Source organism: Symphalangus syndactylus, chromosome 2 (assembly GCF_028878055.3).
Source record: "Symphalangus syndactylus isolate Jambi chromosome 2, NHGRI_mSymSyn1-v2.1_pri, whole genome shotgun sequence".
Lineage (NCBI taxonomy): Eukaryota > Metazoa > Chordata > Mammalia > Primates > Hylobatidae > Symphalangus > Symphalangus syndactylus.
In genome coordinates, this window is record NC_072424.2 from 89,232,534 (window position 1) to 89,253,916 (window position 21,383).

The window sequence follows — 21,383 nt, forward strand, 5'->3', positions numbered from 1 at the left end:
ATCTGCCCACCTTGGCCTCCCAAAGTGCTGGGATTACAGGCGTGAGCCACCGTGCTTGGCCTACAGTTTCATATTTTAAAAATATTTTTCAAAAATGATTATTTTTTATTTTAGCTGTAGGACAAGTGTCAAAGTTGGACAATAACAACAACACAAAGGTAATGACTAGCACATAAGTTTGGTAACTAAAAGTAAATAGACCATAATCACTACTGATAACACCAAAGTCCCCAAAATAATGGAAACTAATGTCTAAAGAACAGATTTCATATGCTCCAGCAGTGAAATAAAGAGAGTTTCATGTGGGTAACAAAACTGTGTGTTGAAAAGGGGCTGGGAAGTGGACATTTTTACCCTTCACTTCAAGTCATTACAGGAGAGAACTTTTATTCTACATTTCTGAGAACCTTTTCTCACCCCTTTATTAAAAAAATAAATTTTATTGTGTATATTTAAGGTATAAAATATATTAGTATATAGTAAAATGGTTCTTACAGTGAAATAAATTAACATATCCATCATTTCACATTCTCAACCCTTTCTTAAATGGATTCCTATAGGAATTATTGTGAATCTGCTGGGTAAAAGCATGGCATTCACTGTCGTGTTTTTTTAATTTAAATTTTTTTAAAAAGATATTTTAACAGCTTTAGGTTGACAGCAAAATTGAAAGGAAGGTACAGAGTTTTCCCATATACTCCTTGTGCCCCCACACATACATGGCCTCCCTCATTATCACCATCCCCTACCAGAGTGGTACATGTGTTACAATCAATGAACCTATGTTGACACATCATAATTGCCCAAAGTCCACAGATTACATTTGGGTTCGTTCTTGGTGTGGTACTTTCTATGGCTTTGAACAAATGTGTAATATTCATATTGTATCTTTCTTTTTTTTTTTTCCATTGGAGTCAGGAACATGGTACTGCCACAGGTCAGTGCATACATGCAGTGTGGCCTCTGCTGCTTTTCATATCTCTTTCCAAGATTTAGACTAAGGCAGGGCCTGCCTTAGCAGTTCCAGCCATCCTCTTCTGCTTCTGAATGGATAGCTGAAATGAACTGTCTGCTCTGCAACTGGTTAAGTATATGAGATCATGGACACAAGGGCAGGAACAAGAACCATCACTTAAACTTTCTGGATTAAGCCACATTACCCAATTTAGCTTTTATCAGTTATGTCCTAACTTGGTGATGAAAGTGGTATACACCACAACTACTTAACTACTGATAAATAAACCAGTACTGTGATTTCTATTTTGCTATTTGCTGCGTGTGTGCGTGTGCTCACGTTTGTCTATCAATTCCCTGAAGAGATTTTTTTTTGAGATAAAGTCTCATTCTATTGCCCAAGCTGGAATGTAGCGGCGTGAACATAGCTCACTGCAGCCTTGACATCCTGGGCTCAAGTGATTCTCCTTCCTTAGCCTCCTGAGTAGCTGGGACCACAGGTGCACGCCACCATGCCCAGCTATTTTTTTTTTTTTTTTTTTGAGATGGAGTTTCACTCTTTGTTGCCCAGGCAACAAAGTGCAGTGGCGCAATCTCGGCTCACTACAACCTCCACTTCCTAGGTTCAAGTGATTCTCCTGTCTCAGCCTCCTGGGTAGCTGGGATTACAGGCACCTGCCACCATGTCCAGCTAATTTTTGTATTTTTAGTAGAGACAGGGTTTTAGTAGAGACAGGGTTTCACCATGTTGGCCAGGCTGGTCTTGAACTCCTGACCTCAGGTGATACGCCCCCTTGGCCTCCCAAAGTGCTGGGATTACAGGCATGAGCCACTGTGCCCGGCCTAATTTTTTGTAGAGACAGAGTCTCACTATTTCGCCTGGGCTGGTCGCAAACTCCTGGGCTCAAGCGATCCTCCCACCTTGGCCTCCTAAAGTGCTGGGATTACAGGTGCACACCACCATACCCAGCCACCTGAAAAAATTCTTAAAAGAAAGGAGAATGGAAACCAAAGTCCATTTGCTAATAACTGCATAAACTATAATAACAATAACAATATAATGCAAGATATTGAAACCACATGAAAAGTGGTTTATAATAGAAACAACTTAAAATAATCTTCACTTAGAGATATATCTGAGGAATACTTAAAACACATATATGCTCACTTTCAAAACACTTGAAAACGAAGTTCTTTTAAAATGGTATAAAAGTTTAACATTTAAAAATTAAATACCATTTAAACAATGATCACTGTAATCCTTTTAAAGTATCATGACATCTTTACAGTGAGCACCTCTAATCTTTAATGAAGACATACTATTAAATAATGGTAGATCCAAGTCAACTTAAATAAATTTCTCTAGGTGTAACCATCCAGTTAGTTTTTGAATTTTCTTAGTAAGTCTGTAATTAGAAATACTTTCCACAATGATATACTTACAAATACGGTATCACAGAAAACTAGTAGTCAGGTAACCAAACGTTGCATACATTATATTCTTTTTTTTTTCAATCCCCATAGCATAGTTTTATATATCATAATAATTCAGAGTGACCCAAGGGAAAAAATAACTGATTACCTGGGCTTTTCTGGTACATCAGAAGGATTACTGCAAAATGGTTCCTGGTAAATAGTCTCTGAAAGGTCATGATCCAACAAAGTTGCCATAATTTCTTCCCTGCTTGGGGGGGACATAAGTGGTTTCAGAATGTTAGCAGTTCGAGGGGTGAAGCTGCCATTTTTAGATTGTGAAGGAGAACTAGTAGATCTTGGTGAACTATCAGGAGTTGGTGTCAACATATCATTGTTTCTTGAAACATACAGTTCTAAATCTTCACAGGCCATGTCCACAAGTTCACCATCAGGGGAGGAGAGTATTGCAGTAAAAGAGGTATTGGCTGAGTCAAGAGACTGTCCCATTTCTTTTCTGGTGTGACCTTGAATCCAGTCTGAATTGTTTGGCTGTGGGAGGCTAAGAAACACTTCTTTGCTTACTGAACTCCTATTCAATCTAGATTTTTCATTTAGACAGTCTTCTGCCTGCTGAACACAGAAAGAATCCATTATTGAGTTAGACCGAGTTGTTAGAGGATGAAAGCTATTTTTCCATTGGTTGTGGCGATGATTCTCATTGCTATCTATGGATGATTTCTCAAAAATTTCAGGACTTAAAGTACCAGATCTAATCCATGAGGCTGAGTCTGTGGTATGATGCTTGTCTTCATCACATTTCTGGTTGTCATGACTTAAAAACTCATTTTTTTCTATAGCTTGTCCTGGAAAAAGATCCTGAACAGCATCACTTAGGAACTTCTGAGGCAAATTCTGATCGGCTGGGACAAACTGACTTCCAGAATAAAAGCTACAAAATCCAGTCTGACCTATTGTGTTAATATCAAAATTATAATTATGTTCAGGAGATAAACTATCTTCAAGTGAATAACAACTTTCAAAACCTGGATCTGAAGAAAAGATGGGACTATCATCTGATATGGAGTTATCCAACTGGCTAGAGTTTTGTAAATTTAAAGAGTCTACTTTGAGAAGTTTGGGGATTTTTTCTTTTTGTTTTGTACTTCTGGGAGTTCGAGGTTTTCTTTGGGATGTTACCGATCGTGTCCGTTTATTTGCTTTGTTATGTTCAAGGGAACCAGAAATATTTTTATTTGGTTGATGTTTATTAGATAATGGGTCTTGTGTAACATTTGCATTTTGTGCTTTCTGCTGTCTTTTTTGTAACAATTCTTTTAGAACTGCCAGTCCAGACTGTCCTTCACCAAATGCTGAAGGTGTTGACACATTTCGATTTTTACACTGAGTAAGTGCTTTGGTTTGTGAAATTGCTTCTGATAATGACCTCTGTTTTACTCTTTCAGGTTTAAAATTTGACATATCTAAAATAAAGCCCCTTTGCTTTTGCTCCCATGCTATTTGTTTGATTGGACTTCTCAAGGAAGTTACAAAGCAATTATTAGGCATTTGGCTTTCCTCTGAAGCTGTATTTCCCGGAGAACAAGTTTCACTGTGCTTTGACTGTTCCGCTATGCACACAATCTGCTGCTGACTGTCTTTGCAATGCAAAAAATTAGGGGTATATGCTTGGTCCAGCTTTGATTCTAGGGAATTGCGATATTCACTTAACTTTCCGACTGATGACAAATAGTTTCTTTGTATATTATTGGCATTATCTTCTATCTTTGAGGACGTACCCGAAGATATCTGTGTATTCTGTGCTACCTGAGATAAATGGTTGGAAAGGTCAAATATATTTTTTTGAATTAACGTTGATTCCTTTAGAGTAAACATAGCACTTTGATTATGAGGCCTTTGAACATTAATTTTTGAGATTCCAGGTCCTATAGAATTACAAACAACTGATGGATGCAAATCATCTTGCGAACTGGGGAATGTCTGCAAATCTACAGACTTCTTGCTTTCTAAGAAAGAAAAGCAGCCAGATAACTTCTGTTGTGCATTAATTCCAGTGGGTAGGGGAGCAGAAAGGGGATGATCTACAGCAGAGCCCATTAGTGGCATATCTTTCTGTTTAAAACGTAGTTGAGAGCCTCCAGAACTACTAGCAAATTCAGACACATTCTGGTGTTTCAGTACAAACTTAACTTCAGCACCAGACTGAGATTTTATTTTTTCATCCTTAAGTGTTATATGCTTTCTCGATGTACCTTTCTCATTTGTTTTTTGTTTTGCTCTTGGTTTCTTTTTTCCATCATCTACTAGTTTATTTGTCTGATTTCGTTTGTTCCTTTTCTTAGTAACTACAGAGGGATTAGCAAGCTTTGCTTTTGATTTCTTAACCTGTCCTCTTGCACGACTGTTTTTTCCTATACGAGAATTAACGGTCTTCTTATATACATTAGGACCCTTAAAAAGCATTGCCTCTTTTTCTGCAGCAGCCATGATTTCTTCAGCTCTTGGATCTGTTGGAGACCAGCAGCGAGGTGGAGAAGAATTTATGGGACTTGTGCTTCTCTCAGAAAGAAAACCTAGTTTAGACATAACATCACTATAATTCAAGTCACAATCTTCGGTTTCAGCATTGTAAGATGGTGAGGGAGGAGAAAGAATAGCATGTGACCGTTTTTTCCTGAAAGACAAAGTTCTTTTAATATTTTCATTATTTGTCCTTTGTTTACCAGTTTTTTTCTTAGCAGATTTATGTTTTGACTTTCTTCTGTGACTTTTCTTTGGTGTTAGTGGATAAATGGGATATTTGGTTGCAGGGGAGTCAGGAACTTTTGGCCAAAAGTCCTTCAAAGGTGCAAGCTTTTTATATAGTTCCATTTTTTCTTCTGTTAATATTACTTGTTTTTCTTTAGAGTCTATTTTAGCTAGCTTCACAAGCATATTTTTTCTCCCTCTAAATCTATTAATAATAATATACTTTATGATGACAGGGGGCAACTTTTTAGACATTTTTCTTCGTTTTCGAGATTTGAGAGTTCCATCTAAACTTTCACCAATTTCCATGGGATGAGGTAGACTAATTTTTGAGTTGTGTGTTACAAAACTTGACTCACTATCCTCAGTCTCATAATTTACCTTGCGTTTGGCTCTAAGTGTGTATTTATTTCCATATAGTCCAAAGGACTGCTCAGTTTCTAACGTTCCATCTCCAAAATGACAGTCTATAAAACCATCTGTGGGTGTTTTATTTTCAAAAGCTCCACGAGTGGTTTTAGTTAAATCGCTAGCCAATGCATTATCCTTCTCAGGATTACTATTACAAGCATTATTTTGTATAAAATTATCTTTTGTGGATCCAGTCTCGCTACTTTTGGTAGAAGTCTCCTGATGACCTGCAAGTTTCCTTTTATTCAATTTTAACCGGGATGGTTTATTGCCAGGTTGTAATTTATATGTGACAGGAGATAGTTTCTGTGGTCTAGTAAGACAGTTAGAAAGAACAACACTGGGAAAAAACATATAGTGTGCTGCTTGCTGGCTGAGGCTTGGCTTTTCTGTTTTATGTTCTTGAAATTCTTCATACCTAATTTTAAGTTTATTTAGTCCACTTTCATCAGCAGTGCTATTAAGAGAATGCACCATAGTTCTATTCTCCCCTGAGCATGACAGCAATTCACAATTTTCGGTAAATGATGAAGGGAATAAACTACTCAGAGCTGTGCTGTTTCCTTTTTCATTTCCTTCAGAGGATACTTTATTTTTTGAATGATTTAAGTCAGAAAAGTTGAAAGAATTTTTGCCCAATGTATTCTCGTTAGGGTGACGGTGCATATGTATAAAAGGGGAATCCTTTTCGATTTTTCTAATGTTTGTATATTTTCTACTTGGTACTTGTCTTGTAACAGATGGAATATCTTCTTCGTAATCAAAAATACTACTTTCACAGGAAGATACTGGGAGGATCTCTTTCTTACTATTCTCTTTATGAGAATTTTCTGAATGAACAGTACTGCTTAAAGATCCAGGGTATTTCATAGAGTAAGTGCTTTCATTTGTAAAAGAAGTGACTGAATTATCTAGACCTTTTTCTATATTTTTGTTTGTCTGTGAAAGGTCTTCAATTAAATCTTCCTTGTTCAAAACATGGGAAGAAAGGGCACTTGTGTGTTTACACTGAAAGGTAATCTTAGCAGAAGATGAGGGTTCTAATGTAGCAGCATCTTTGTGAAAGATGGAGGGTTTAACTGATAGCTTGCTTGTTGCAATTACGGAAGAGTGGGTTCTAGAATTTTCGTTGTTCAATGGATTGTCTGAAATGAGGAGGGAAAAACAGTTTATTTCATTTTACTCTTTTAATTTTTAAGACATTTTCCCATACCAAGATATTAATGCTATCACTATGAAAAAATTACATAAAATTAAGTTTGGTTATCTTAACAAAAAGGTAATGCTTATCATTAATGACTCAATCTAAATATAGTTAGTTACAATTACTAGTCATTATTTTAACACATATTCCATTGATCAGAAATAGATTATATTACTGTTTAGTTCCTTTGGGGCATAAGGGAAAAATACTGTCACTTTAAAAATGTTCATAAAATAATATGCTTTACATTATCACTTCAAATAAACTGAACATATTTTTTAGTTTATTATTCTATTTGCACAACAAACAAAGTTTTCAAAGCTTGAAATCAGTGATCAACAAATGTTATATCCTTTTAGAAATGAGAAACAAATAATGTATCTAATTCTTTCAAAAGAAAAAAAATCCTGAAGGACAAAACATCACTATAGCCTCACTTAGCCAACTATATAGAAAGTATGATTACAGTTTCAAAATCAACAGAAAGTATGATTAAAGCTTCAAAATCATATTTATTTATTTATTTTTTTTTTGGAGGCAGAGTCTTGCTCTGTTGCCTAGGCTGGAATGCCATGGAGCAATCACAGCTCACTGCAGCCTCAAACTCTTGGGCTCAAGTAAGCCTCCCACCTCAGCCTCCTGAGTAGCTGGGACTACAGGCATGCATCACTATGCTGGGCTAATTTTTTTAGTTTTTTAGAGACAGGGTCCCACTATGTTGCCTAGGCTGGTCTTGAATTCCTGAATTCAAGTGATCCTCTCACCTTGGACTCCCAGAATGCTGGGATTACAGGTGTGAGCCAGAGCGCCTAGCCTCAAAATCAAATATATTTTTAGATCCTAAATAACCAATTTCTCACAGTAGACTTGTTTACTTACCACTATTTTCATCTGCAGTTCCATCTAACTGAGGTATAGAAAGATTGGCTAGAAGCAAACTGTTATCACTCCATTCCATTTCTTCTTCTGAAGATGAGTCATCATCTTCAGTTGAACTTCTGTGGGTATTTCTGCACAGTGATCTGGAGAACATTAAAATTCACTGGTGAGCATGATCATTAGAAAAGACCATCTCAGATGCAAATAATGTATCTAAGTTAACTCTATAACAATGTATCTAAGTTAACTATAATAATGTATCTAAGTTACTCTACAGTAAAACAATACAAAAAATCTGAAAATTGTAACTTCTAGAAAAGCATATTTACTTTGCTTTATTAACATGTCTTACTATAGCAACTTACAAAGAGTTATTATAATTAGACTTTATAATCCCTTTCATGTGAGCTAAAATACACCACAATTCCTGCATTCTGAATTGGAAGAAACAAGAATAAAAAGATGAGTGAAGGGGCATTGAGGTCAGGGCTGAAGAGAAAATACTGAAGAAGAGAGAGGGTTAATAGGAAGCAGTAAAGGTGTTCAGTCAATCTGACAGGAACTACAAAGGGTTACTGAGAAATTCAGATGGACAGTGAAGTCCAGTCTCTAAGTTTCATCTCATATTGATATTAACTTGATGCTTTCCCTTTTAATTGAATGGGCAAACTTTTTTCCTATCCATACCCAATTTTTTCTTTCACTAATCTCAACAATTTGAAATTATTATTATTTTATTATATTTATTATACTGGAACTGTTTTTCCATTAAGCTTTTCCAAATCACAATTTATCAAAAAATCACTCCCTTAAGAGCTGAAAGAGGTATCGGAGGTCTAGTCCAACTTTCTACCCAATGCAAAAACCCAATTTTTAACAAACCTGACACAATCTCTGTTTTTATATAATCTATATAAGGGGCTTGCTGTCTCACAGGGCAATCTTTCCATTGTTAATGGCTTTAATTATTAATAGTTGTCTTCTTGTAATACACAAACTCTTTCAACTTCCATACATGATTCCTATTTTGTTCTCTGTAGCTATACAGAGCAGGTTGATGTCATTTTCCACATGATAATCTTTAAAATACATAAAGTCATTTCTCATTCATCTTGTAATTCTAATTAGATCAAACATTCTCCAAAAGTTCTTCAAAAGTGACAATGCTCACAGATCCTTCTAGTTTTCTTCCTCTTCTTTCCCTTTCCTTTTTCAGTATTCTTAAAATATGGTACTCAGCACAGAATATCCAATATAAAGAGTAGAATTAACTAAACCCTTTTCTAGACACCATGCTTCTACTATTCAATCTCTCTCTAATATATGTGTACAAAATGTTTAGGTTTGTTTTCCCAAGGTTAAACTGGCATGGTTTTCACCAAATTGGTTCAGCTACTGAACATACAAGCATAAATTTAATCATAGGATTGACTATGCCTATTACTACAGCAGTGACAATGTTAGAGGAAAGAATTTAACATCACATCTGGAGATTTCTATATCTGATTTATTAAGTAGAACAATAAAAACTTTCGTCATATACATGTAAACACTGAATTTATGGATTAACCTGTTTCACTTTTCAGTGATGGCTTTGGGTTGAAAATTTCAAATGCAGACTAAAAAAGTTCTAATCCAGCCTATAGAAGTTTAAAGGAGAGGCATACTCAGTCTTTCAGGCTCATAGGCCTAGATTTTTCTGTACACAGAGCATATAACTAAAGGGCAGACTCAAACCAATCAAGTTCACAGAGACTGATTTAGAAAACCACACCACCAACTTATTCATTTATTTTGAGAAACAAACCACAACACCAGTGTTTGCTTCTTAGTCTTTTATTTATTTGTTTTTAATCTTAGTTCCCTTAGTCTAATCAGAGCCCAAAGCCATACCCTGTCTTCAGGCTGACTCTATACATTGTTGTTCTGATACTCAACAGCTCAACTATCACAGGGCATTCTTTTTCTTAAGTTCTAAGAGAAGAAGGCACTTCAATTTTGCCCCATTTATCACTCACATATGTTAATACTGTGTATATAAATGGATAACTTCTAAAAGTTAGGTTAATCTTTTAAAATGTAGCAAAACTGTATTTTGCTTGGAATATGGAGTATATGCCATATGAAAAACAGATCACTAAAAGGGTATTTTAAAACATCAATTTAGTTCATAAGGTATTTTATATCATGAACAATAGTAATAAATAATTTCTCATTGAAGGACAATGATAAAAGTTAATAAAACAACTGAAATAACTAAAAAATTACCTCTTTCTGGCACAATGTTCTTCAATATTGCTGTCCCATCTCTGGGACATCACCAAACTAAGCTCCATTTCCTCTTTTTCAATCTGTGGTTCATTTTCTTCATCATCACTATTTTGGTGATATTTATTATTTCCAAAGGAGCGACACGGTGATGGCATCCTATTTCTTTCCCCCTGATATCCATCACTTTCCAAACCAGCAAGAAGATGTACCAGAGCCTCATCAGGACTACTGTCCACTATAAAACAAGTACAATAATCACCAACAAATAACTTAAGTTTTCTTTTTTTTTTTTTGACACGGAGTCTTGCTCTCTCGCCCAGGCTGGAGTTGGAGTGCAGTGGTGCGATCTAGGCTCACTGCAAGCTCCGCCTCCTGGGTTTACGCCATTCTCCTGCCTCAGCCTCCCGAGTAGCTGGGACTACAGGTGCCCGCCACCATGCCTGGCTAATTTTTTGTATTTTTAGCAGAGATGGGGTTTCACCGTGTTAGCCAGGATGGTCTTGATCTCCTGACCTCGTGATCTGCCTGCCTCGGCCTCCCAAAGTGCTGGGATTACAGACGTCAGCCACCGCGTCCGGCCTGTTTTCTTAATAATCCAACAATTCAGATCACTTAGAATAAAATAACAACATCCTAGATACTGGCACAGGCTGAAAGAATACAGTTGGTACAAAGGCTCAGGTGTTGAGGTAGCTCTCCTATCAAAGTTGATCCTTGGACCACCTGCATTAGAGTAATTTAGGGACATTATTAAAATAACATTGTTGTGTGCTCCAGCCAGGGCTGCCTGGGACTGCACAGGGTCTTGGCCGTGGGTACAGCTCAGCACTGTCAGCCCCTAGTTGGGAGGCCTTGCCAGGGAAGGCTGGCAGTGGCTGCAGGAAGTCTGAGATGCCACTCAAGGGGAGGCCACTGAAGGACTGGTTGAGCACAGCCCTGGCCAGCGAGATGAGGAGGCTGGGACCACGGCCCTAGCCACCTGTGTTTCCTCCAGTGAATTTGTGATACTCACCAAGAAAGAACCACTTATGGTGTTTTAGTAATGCACTGAACTTTGCAAAATATTAATTCAAAATAAATGCATTTTCCTTCTTAAGTAATACATTTTTCTGTGAATCAAAGTACAGTTAAAGAAACTATTTTCTTTCACAAATTTTTTTAAGCTGTATAGAAAAAAGGCAAAGCTACTTGATTTAATGCAAGGTTTCATTTTCATATTCAGTAGAGTGTTTACTGAACATGCAACATTTACCTCTTCAAGTCAATAAAAAAAATACCTCTTCACAACACACATTTTCTCTGAATTACAATACTGAATATTTATGGTAGCACTGTTACTTACTGAAAACAGGTGACTCACTCAGTCTTTGGGTCAAAGGCTGAAAAGTCTGACTATTTTCCATGAGGTTCAAAATTGCTTCTTCATTAATAAGTGCTTCTTCTACTTTGTGTCTAGTGTGACCTTAATTTGACAAAGAATAAAAAAAAATTAAAGCAATAGCCTAAATCCAAAATTTATCATTTAGAATTTGTGTAAATTTGGAAGCATTACCATATAAACCTATTTTAAATTTCAAAATGTTAATGATGCATGCCAAATAAAAACATAATAAAAAGCCACAGAAACATTTAATCAGTCACATGGATTTATCAAAACAAACACTGAATCTATAAATCACCAAATATTTATAACCTCTTTAATCCTACTTAATGTGTGTAGTTATATTACTCTGATAAAAATCACTGCATATTCAAATATATAAAGTGAAAAGGAAAGATAAACTATCTTATCTGAATACTAAAATTCTTTATTCTCTATGGTTCAAAAACAACAAATTTACAATAAATGTTTTTGAACTCTTCTAAGAAAAAAAATTGACAGTGCTCATTATTTGACACGTGTGTACTGGACTCTCTTTTGAATGCATAAAAAATAAAGAGCTTAGTATAATTCCCGATGGGGTGTATGTTGGTTTTTCATGCCTATTTGTGAACTGTAGTTGTGGTTTCCCATTTCATTGTCATAACTGGGCAGAAATAGTTTTTAAGTGCTATAAAAATACAAAGAAATGGTTAAGCAATTAAAAAATTAATTTTACATTAACATTTTTCAGAAAGCTTTCAATTATATATCACTTTACATTTTCATGGTATCAAAAAATATTAGTCTATGTGGCCATATAGAACCCTCCAGCAATTGCCGTCCCCTGCAGGAACACCAAACTGAACTACCCACACAAGAAAGCACCTTCATTAGAATAAAAAATCAGGAGAGCAATCACAGTACTTGGTTTTAACAACATATCAAGGAAAGGCAGCGAAGAGGGTAGAAAAGACAGTCGTGAATTGCTGATAGCACCTCCCACCTCTCAGGCAGTGGTGTTGGGGCAGGGAGAGAGAAATCTGTGCTTAGGAGAGACAGAACAGAGTGAATATGGGACTTTGCTTTGCATTGGAACTCAATGCTACCCTGTCACAGTGGAAAGCGACATAGAATAGAATTTAGCCAGCACCCATGAGGAGAGCATTTGATCAGCCCCAGCCAGAGAGAAACTGCCCATCCCAGCAGTCCAGAACCTGAGTTGCAGCCAGCCTTACTACTATGGGCTAAAGCGCTTAGGGATCCTAAATAAACTTGAAAGGAAGTCTTATCCACAAGGACTGCAATTCTTGGGCAAGTCCCAGTGCTGTGCTGGGCTCAGAGCCAGTAGACTTGGGGTACACACACCTGGTGAGAGAGTACTGGGGCAGCCAAAGAATTACTTGTGTCACCCCCCTCGCCCACCCTGCACAGTCCCAGGCAGCACAACTCGCAGCTCCAGAAGACTCTTTCATTCCACAAGAGGTCAGGAGAGGGAAGAGTGAAGAGAACTTTATCTTGCAACTTGGATACCAGCTCAGCCACAGTAGAGGAGGTAGAGTCATGACACACATATTCCAGGCCCTAACTCCTGGATGACATCTCTAAACACACCCTGGGCCAGAAGGGAACCTGATGCCTTGAAGAGAAGGACTCAGACCTGGCAGGGTTCATCACTTGCTCACTAAAGAGCCCTTTGGCCTTGAGTAAACACAAGTGACACTCAGGCAGTACTTGCTGCAGGCCTCGGGTGAGACCCAGGGACATGCTGACTTCAGGTGTGACCCAGTGCATTCACAGCACTGGGAAAGATCGAAAGCCCGTTCTCTAAGATCTGGAACAAGACAAGGATGCCTAGTTTCACCACTGTTATTCAACACAGTACTAGAAGTCCTAGTTAGAGTAATCAGACAAAAGAAAGGAATACATAAAGTGCATCCAAATTGGAAAGGAAGAAGTCGAATTATCCTTATCTGCTGATGGTATGATCTTACATTAGGAAAAACCCACAGACTCCACCAAAATACAAATTCAGCGAAGTTGCAGGATACAAAATCAACATACGAAAATCAGCAGCATTTCTATATGCCAACAGTGAACAATCTGAATAAGAAATCAAGAAAGTAATCCCATTTACAATAGCTACAAATAAGATACCTAGGAATAAACTTAACCAAGTAGGTGAAACATCCCTACAATGAAAACTATAAAACACTGATGCAAGAAATTGAAGAGGACACCAAAAAAGGGAAAAGATATTCCACGTTCATGGATTGGAAGAATCAATACTGATAAAATGTCCATGCCTACCCAGAGCAATCTACAGATTCAATGCAATCCCTATCAAAATACCAATGATATTCTTCACAGAAATAGAAAAAAAAAATCCTAAAATTTATATGGAACCACAAAAGATCCTGAATAACCAAAGCTACTCTGAGCAAAAAGAACAAAACTGGAGGTCACATTACCTGACTTCAAATTATACTACAGAGCTATAGTAATCAAAACGGCATGATACTGGCATAAAAACAGGCACACAGACCAATGGAATAGAGAACTCTGAAATAAATCCACAACTACAGTGAACTCGTTTTCGATGAAGGTGCCAAGAACATACCTTGGGGGAAAGAACAATTTCTTCAATAAATGGTGCTGAGAAAACATTGGATATCTACACGTAGAAGAATGAAACTAGACCCTGATCTCTCACCATATTCAGAAATCAAATCAAAATGAATTAAAGACTTAAATCTAAGACTCAAACTATGAAAATACTAAAAGAAAACATTGGAGAAACTCTCTAGAATATTGGTCTGAGCAAAGATTTTTTGGGAAATATCCCCAAAGCACAGGCAATCAAAGCAAAAGTAGACAAATGGGATCATATCAAGTTATTATACAAAACTTCTGCACAGCAAAGGAAACAATCAACAAAGTGAAGAGACAACCCAGAGAATGGGAGGAAATATCTGCAAACTATCCATCTGACAAGGGATTCATAACCAAAATATATATAACTCAATAGTAAAAAATCTAATAATTCAATTAAAAAATGGGCAAAAGATCTGAACAGACATTTCTCAAAAGAAGATATACAAATGGCAGACAGGTGAAAAGATGCTCAGCATCACTGATCATCAGATAAATGCAAATCAAAATTACAATGAGAAATCATCTCACCCTAGTAAAAATGGCTTTTATCCAAAAGACAGGCAATAATGAATGCTGGCAATGATGTGGAGAAAAGGGAACTCCCATACACTGTTGGTAGAAATGTAAATTAGTATAGCCACTATGGAGAACAGTATGAAGGTTCCTTAATAAACTAAAGATAGAACTACCACATAATCCAGCAACCTCTCTACTCGGTATTTATCCAAAGGAAATAAAATTGGTATGTCGAGTTGAGATATATGCACTCCCATGTTTATCATAGTCCTATTCACAACAGCCAAGATTTGGAAGCAATCTAAGTGTCCATCAACAGATGAATGGATAAAGAAAATGTGGTACATTTACACAATGGAGTACTACTCAGCCATAAAAAGAATGAGATCATGCCATTTGCAACAACATGGATAGAAGTGGAGGACATGATGTTATGTGAAATAGGCCAGGCAAAGAAAGACAAACTTTGCATGTTCTCACTTGTGGGGGCTAATTAATAATTAAAACAATGGAACTCATGGAGATAAGAGAGTAGAATGATGGTTACCAGAAGCTAGGAAGGGTAGTAGGGTGGGGTGGGGAAGTGGGGATGGTTAATGAGTACAAAAAAATAGAAGGAATAAGATCCAGTATTTGATAGCACAACAGGGTGACTACAGTCAACAATAATCTATTGTACATTAAAAAATAACTAAAAGTATAATTGGAATGTTTGTAACACAAAGAAATCAACTCTTGAGGTTATGGATACCCCATTTATCCTGATGTGATTATTACATTGTATGCCTGTATAAAAATCTCTCATGTACCCCATAAATATATATGTCTACTATGTACCCACAAAAATTAAAAAAAATTTAAAAGTAAAATGTAAAATTTCAAATGCATTAAAGACCTAAATGTGAAAAACCAAATTGTAAGCACACGTAAGCCTTAAAATGAATACTTAAGAGAAAATTTTCATTACATCAGGGTAGGGAAGGTCTCATAAATCACATACCAAAACTAAACCATAAAGGAATATTGGTAAACTTGACATTAAAACTGAAGACATGTAAAACTCCAAGGATAACTTTTTTTTTTAAATGGGGGGAAAAGAAGTTAACATTTTTTTTGAAGATTTTTACAAGACAAGCCTAGATGGAGAGAAAACATCTCTACAATAAGTATAACTGATAAAGACTTAATATCTAGAAAATATGAAGAACTCCTACAAATAAAAAAAGACAAATGACTCAATAGAAAATGAGCAAAAAACGTAATTCACAAACATAGAAACCCAAATGGCCTTTAAAGATGCTCAAATTCGTTAGCAATTAGGAAATGCAGATTAAAATGCAGAGACACTATTTCAAAGAATCAGAGCAGCAAATTTTTTACATCTATTATTTTATCCTTATTATTTGATGCTATCAAATGTTGAGGCTTCGCTTAACTAGTAAAATTGCATGATACAATGTGACTTCTGAGTAAAACTTTTATTATTGTCTTGTTTACTAACCATGTATAAGCTAATTGCATTATAGAAAAACTGTTAGAACAGATGCTATCTAGGTAGAGTACAATGCATACACCCTAACATTCAGCGACTCACTCTTCTACATGTGTTCGGTAGAGAAGCTCCTGCACATAGCCGTAAGGAGACAGATACAGCACTAAGTGCAAAAGTAAAGACCATCTAATACTTGTAGAGAAATAGCTAACATTGTTGTTTAGTCTTAAAATGGAACAGTCATCAGCAGCTAAAATGAATGAACAAGGATAAATTTCAACGTTATAATGTTGACATAAAAGATGCTCAACATCAGTAGTAATGAGGGTAATGAAAATTAAAACCACAGTAGGATTCTATTTCACACACTAGGACGGCTACATTAAAAAAAGACAGATAATAACAAGTGTTAGTGAGGATGTAGAGCCAGAGAAACTCTCATATATTGCTGGTGAGAAAGTAAAACATTGCTGTCACTTTAAAAACAGCTTGGGAGTTTATTTAAAAATTAAACACAAATATACCACATGCCCTAGCAATTCTTTTGCTTGGCAGAGGTAATCTTTTTAGTGAAGTTTATTCTTAAACTGTTTCGTTTCTTACTATTTATATCATTTTACAACTCTTTTTATGATATTTATCCTAAAATTTATGCTTTACTGCTTATAGCAGCACTACTTTTTTTTTGTTTTTTTTGAGATGGAGTTTTGCTCTGTCGCCCAGGCTGGAGTGCAGTGGCGCAATCTTGGCTCACTGCAACCTCCGCTTCCCGGGTTCAAGCCATTCTCCTGCCTCAGCCTCCTGAGTAGCTGGGATTACAGGTATGCGCCACCACGCCCAGCTAATTTTTGTATTTTTAGTAGAGACAGAGTTTCACCATGCTGGCCAGGCTGGTTGCCAACTCCTGACCTCAGGTGATCTGCCTGCTTCAGCCTCTCAAATTGCTGAGATTACAGGCCTGAGCCACTGCGCCTGGCCAGCAGCACTATTCTTACCAGCCAAAAGTGAAAACAACTCAAATGTTGATCAACTGATAAATGGATTAACAAAATGTGGTATCTCCATACATTACTGACAGATACTACAGCATGTATAAACCTTGAAAGTATTATGCTAAGCAAAAGAAGCCAGACACAAAAGACTATATATTGTATGGTTTCACTTACATAATATACAGTATCTAGACAAGGCCCATGTATTATTAGTGGTTACTTGGGGTTTGAGGTGGAAATAAGCGTAACTGCAAATGGACACAAGGGATCCTGTGGACTGATGGAAACATTCTAAAACTGGATTGTGGAGATGTTCACACACTTTGTAAATTTACTGTAAATCATTGAATTATACACTTAAAATGACTGAATTTTATGTTATGTAAATTAAACTTCAAGCTGCTTAAAAATATAATGCTGAGTGAAAAAAGCAAGCTGCTTCATCTATGCCAAGCAGAACATCATTTACGTAAAATTTAAAACTTAAAACAATAGTATATATGGTGGGCAAACATTATAAGAAAATATAAAATTATATATGGTAACAGTTTGCACTAACTTCAGGATACTGCTTACCTTTAGAGATGTAGAAAGGGTGACAGAATGGGAGAAATTTTTGCTATATCCACAATATTTATTTCATAGGGAAAAAAATCCCTAGCAAACTCAATCAAATATTAACATCTCAGTGCTAGATATCTGTTCTAGTAGTTTCTGTATACATGAAAAGAAAATCTTACCTTTGCTTGACTCTTTGTCTTTGTGAACTTCTACCATATTGGCTGGTGTACACTGAAGCATTTCAGGAGACAGAACCTCAGAGTGCAATGTTAACTCAGCAGAGAACTCCTGGGATCCATCACTGTAGTCCACAGATCCTGATAACGTTCTGCTTAATTAAAACATATCCTTTATAACAGACTAGATAACAAAGGAATAAAATTAGTTCTGAGATCTATAATAAATAACCACTTACACAGAGAAATCATTCTGTTTGAGAATTTCCTGAAGTCTCTTCTGAAATTTTTTTTCACTTTCTGTTGCTGGCACAAACCTGTGATCTTTGAATTTTAAAAGTGCATTAAAAAATGTAAATGGCAAATGAATGAAATATTTTCCCTTCTCCTAAAGTAGCTTTAAAAATGGTGGCAATTTCCTATCTTTCTCTAGATATATATAATACAACCTAACTGTAGTTTTACCACAGAATCACACAAAAGAGAAATGGTTGTTACTAAAGTTATAAAATTAGGCACTTAAGTCAGTTCAAGATTAAGTTCTATAATTATAATCTAAATCTAAAACAGAAAAATTGTTCTCTACCTATAAATATATTGTATCCTAAAGCTAAAAATTTTCCCCTTATAAAATTTATTTCTATTTTTAAAAGTATAAAAGGCACTCAAAGTTTATCAAAACATTTTTAGTGCCTAAGATATAGCAATTTTAATTGAACTTCAATATAGGCTTACTGCTGTATTTTGAAATAATGTATCTGCTTTTTGAATGATGTCTTTCATTCTTTTACCTTTATTTTTAAAATTCTGTTGTATCCATGGTATCATCTGAACCCCCTCAAATTCTTTTTGAATGTGGCACCATTTAGTAATAAATATGAGTATTTCTTTAGAGCTGTACATACTGAACAAAGTGAAAGCTTATATGACATACTCAGAAAATAAACTGTGGGCAGCATTTCAATGGTTACATTTTCAAAGCTTAATGTATTAAACAGTGTTTCTAAGTTGAGATTCATGATCTTCTGTGAGTTTTCTATAGCTCATTTGGAAATACAGAGGGCTAGAACATACTAGAGAATGAAAACAAAAAAGTGAGGGAAGAGGACAAGGTACACTAAAAACAAAGAACAGTAAAAACGTCAACTTCTTACAAAGAGAGAGATAATAAGCAACAATTGGAGACAGTTGTAAAGATAAATAGTGGCTGTACAGCAATGACAACAAGAAAAATACATACAAAATATAAAGGTCATTTGAAAAGTAAAATCTAATGTCAAAGGAACAACTCAATGACAAACTTTTCCATTAAAATACTTGGTTTAAAAGAATAATCAGAGCACTATTAGGTTTATACCTTGTGACTCAGGTTGGCTGATCTGAGAAGTTTCATTTCTGTTTCTTCGCCGTTGCTTTTCATCTTCCCATATGGCCTGTAGACCAGGGTTTCCACCAATTTGAGCTGTAATCACAATAATACTTTAATACTACAGGGTCAAAGTAAAAAATGCCTAAAAAAATCTAAACTTGTCTTTAATAAATACTACCTTTAAAAAAACCAATCATATATTTTGTGTAATAAAGTGGACAAATTATCCCAACCTACACTTACTATGTTACTCCTTTTTTTTTATTATTATTATACTTTAAGTTTTAGGGTACATGTGCACAATGTGCAGGTTTGTTACATATGTATCTATGTGACATGTTGGTGTGCTGCACCCATTAACTCGTCATTTAGCATTAGGTATATCTCCTAATGCTGCCCCTCCCCTCTCCCCTCACCCCACAACAGTCCCTGGAGTGTGATGTTCCCCTTCCTGTGTCCATGTTTTCTTCCTAGTGGTTTTCCAAAATCCAGCAAGTGAATACAATTCAAACATCTGATGATAGTCAATAAACCTTAGAGTCCCCTTGCTGATATATAATATGAAAATTAAGAAATTAAAAGGCAGAGTACATTAAATTGCTTTATATTAGCTAATTTTATTTAGTGTCACACTTAGTATAATCTATTCAAATATAGTCATTTGGACAAAAATATAAACAAAAAATTAACACCTCATCAGAAGTATAGAAGCAATCTTCATAACATTTTGTATCCTCCTGCTATAACATCTTAGTTTCCTCGTAAAGTTTTCTTTCCTACTTTTTCTATTCTACTTTGGTCATTAATTTTTTTTTTTTTTTTTTTTGAGACAGAGTCTTGCTCTATCACCAGGCTGGAGTGCAGTGGTGTGATCTTGGCCCACTGCAACCTCCGCCACCTGGGCTCAAGTGATTCCCCTGCCTCAGCCTCCCAAGTAGCTGGGACTACAGATGTGTGCCACCACGCTCAGCTAATTTATTTTGTATTTTAGTAGAGACAGGGTTTCACCATGTTGGCCAGGATGGTCTCGATCTGACCTCATGATCCACCCACCTTGGCCTCCCAAAGTGCTGGGATTACAGGCGTGAGCCACCACACCCGGCCGGTCATTACTTTTAAAAAATAAAAACATATATTAAGAATAATTGTGTATGAACCTTCAATGTCCAGACGATTTAAGATATCAGCAGCTACAGCATCCACTTCTAATTCACATGTACTCTGTGGTTCAACACCTTCCAATATTAAAGAGCTGCAATTAAAGGATATAAAAAAACATAATAATTGTGTGAGAGCAAACTTTCTAAGATTTTTCTTACTTATACAATTATCTTATGTTTAGCTGGTACCCAGAAAACCTGATATATTAATTCACAATTATTCATAACAAAATTGATACTTTATATGTATATATAATGAAAAATAGGATGAGAAAAATACAAAACATACTGACAACCCTATTAGATCCTTTTGAAGTATATTCTACATATTTTGGTTCATTATATTTTATATAAAAGGAATATAAAACGTTTTAGCATATGGTTTTATACCCAGGGCAGAATGCAATAGGATAATATAAAAACCACAGAGGAATGCATAAAAAAACCATACACATATGAAATCAGTTGCCTAGAGACATCTTTTTCAGTATTCAAAAAACGAGGGAGAACATGCAATAAGAGATACAGGAAGGTGAGCACACTGAGAAATTGGCAAACGATATTCACCATTCTTCCTGCCCTCAACTACTGCTGAGATGGGGAATACTTTAAAATTCTTTGTAACTACAGAATTGATAAACTATATGAATGATCAACAGTGGGATCATAGCTAGGAAACGTAATGATACCACCAGGTCATTAATTTTTATGAGAACTACAAAGGATTGTTTCCCAGTCAGGATCTTTGACTCAAAAGCATTTGCTTTTCATCAGTGCCCCAAAAGAGAAGATAAAGAAGACACCCATTATTGACCCTACTTAACAGAATGAAGAGATAACATCTAGTGTGGATCCTAGTTTACTCATTCCAAAATTCAGGCCTTGTACAAAAATGGACACCAAGTGGAAAAGGGGAGATCCATAATTTTACTACCAAGTGGGTGATGACATACTTCATTAACTTTTGATTTGAAACACTTCGGTTTTTTTTTTTTTTTTTGAGATGGAATCTCACTCCATCACCCAGGCTGGAGTGCACTGGTGCGATCTCAGCTCACCTCCACCTCCACCTCCCAGGTTCAAGCAATTCTCCTGCCTCAGCCTCCCAAGTAACTGGGATTACAAGCATGTGACATCACGCAGAGTTAATTTTTGTATTTTTAGTAGAGAAGGGGTTTCACCTTGTTGGCCAGGCTGGTCT

At 36.0% G+C, this 21,383-nt stretch overlaps 1 protein-coding gene across 8 annotated transcripts in view; it reads right to left on the reverse strand.

Moving 5' to 3' along the window:
• Nucleotides 1-21,383, reverse strand: part of REV3L (REV3 like, DNA directed polymerase zeta catalytic subunit) — a 186,778-nt gene that overhangs the window by 70,036 nt on the left and 95,359 nt on the right. For 5 of the 8 annotated variants that reach the window (XR_010118720.1, XM_063630964.1, XM_063630962.1 and 2 more), the window contains 8 exons: nucleotides 20,180-20,274; nucleotides 19,011-19,115; nucleotides 17,893-17,977; nucleotides 17,657-17,808; nucleotides 11,244-11,363; nucleotides 9,899-10,136; nucleotides 7,631-7,773; nucleotides 2,537-6,692 (listed from right to left, as the gene is read on the reverse strand). Coding sequence is in view for 7 of the 8 variants with exons in the window: in XM_063630964.1 (XP_063487034.1) it covers nucleotides 2,537-6,692; nucleotides 7,631-7,773; nucleotides 9,899-10,136; nucleotides 11,244-11,363; nucleotides 17,657-17,808; nucleotides 17,893-17,977; nucleotides 19,011-19,115; nucleotides 20,180-20,274 (5,094 nt within the window). In the remaining variant the exon portion in view is untranslated. The remainder of the gene's footprint in view (nucleotides 1-2,536; nucleotides 6,693-7,630; nucleotides 7,774-9,898; nucleotides 10,137-11,243; nucleotides 11,364-17,656; nucleotides 17,809-17,892; nucleotides 17,978-19,010; nucleotides 19,116-20,179; nucleotides 20,275-21,383) is intronic. The other 3 variants (XM_063630973.1, XM_063630980.1, XM_063630988.1) reach the window with 1 other exon arrangement.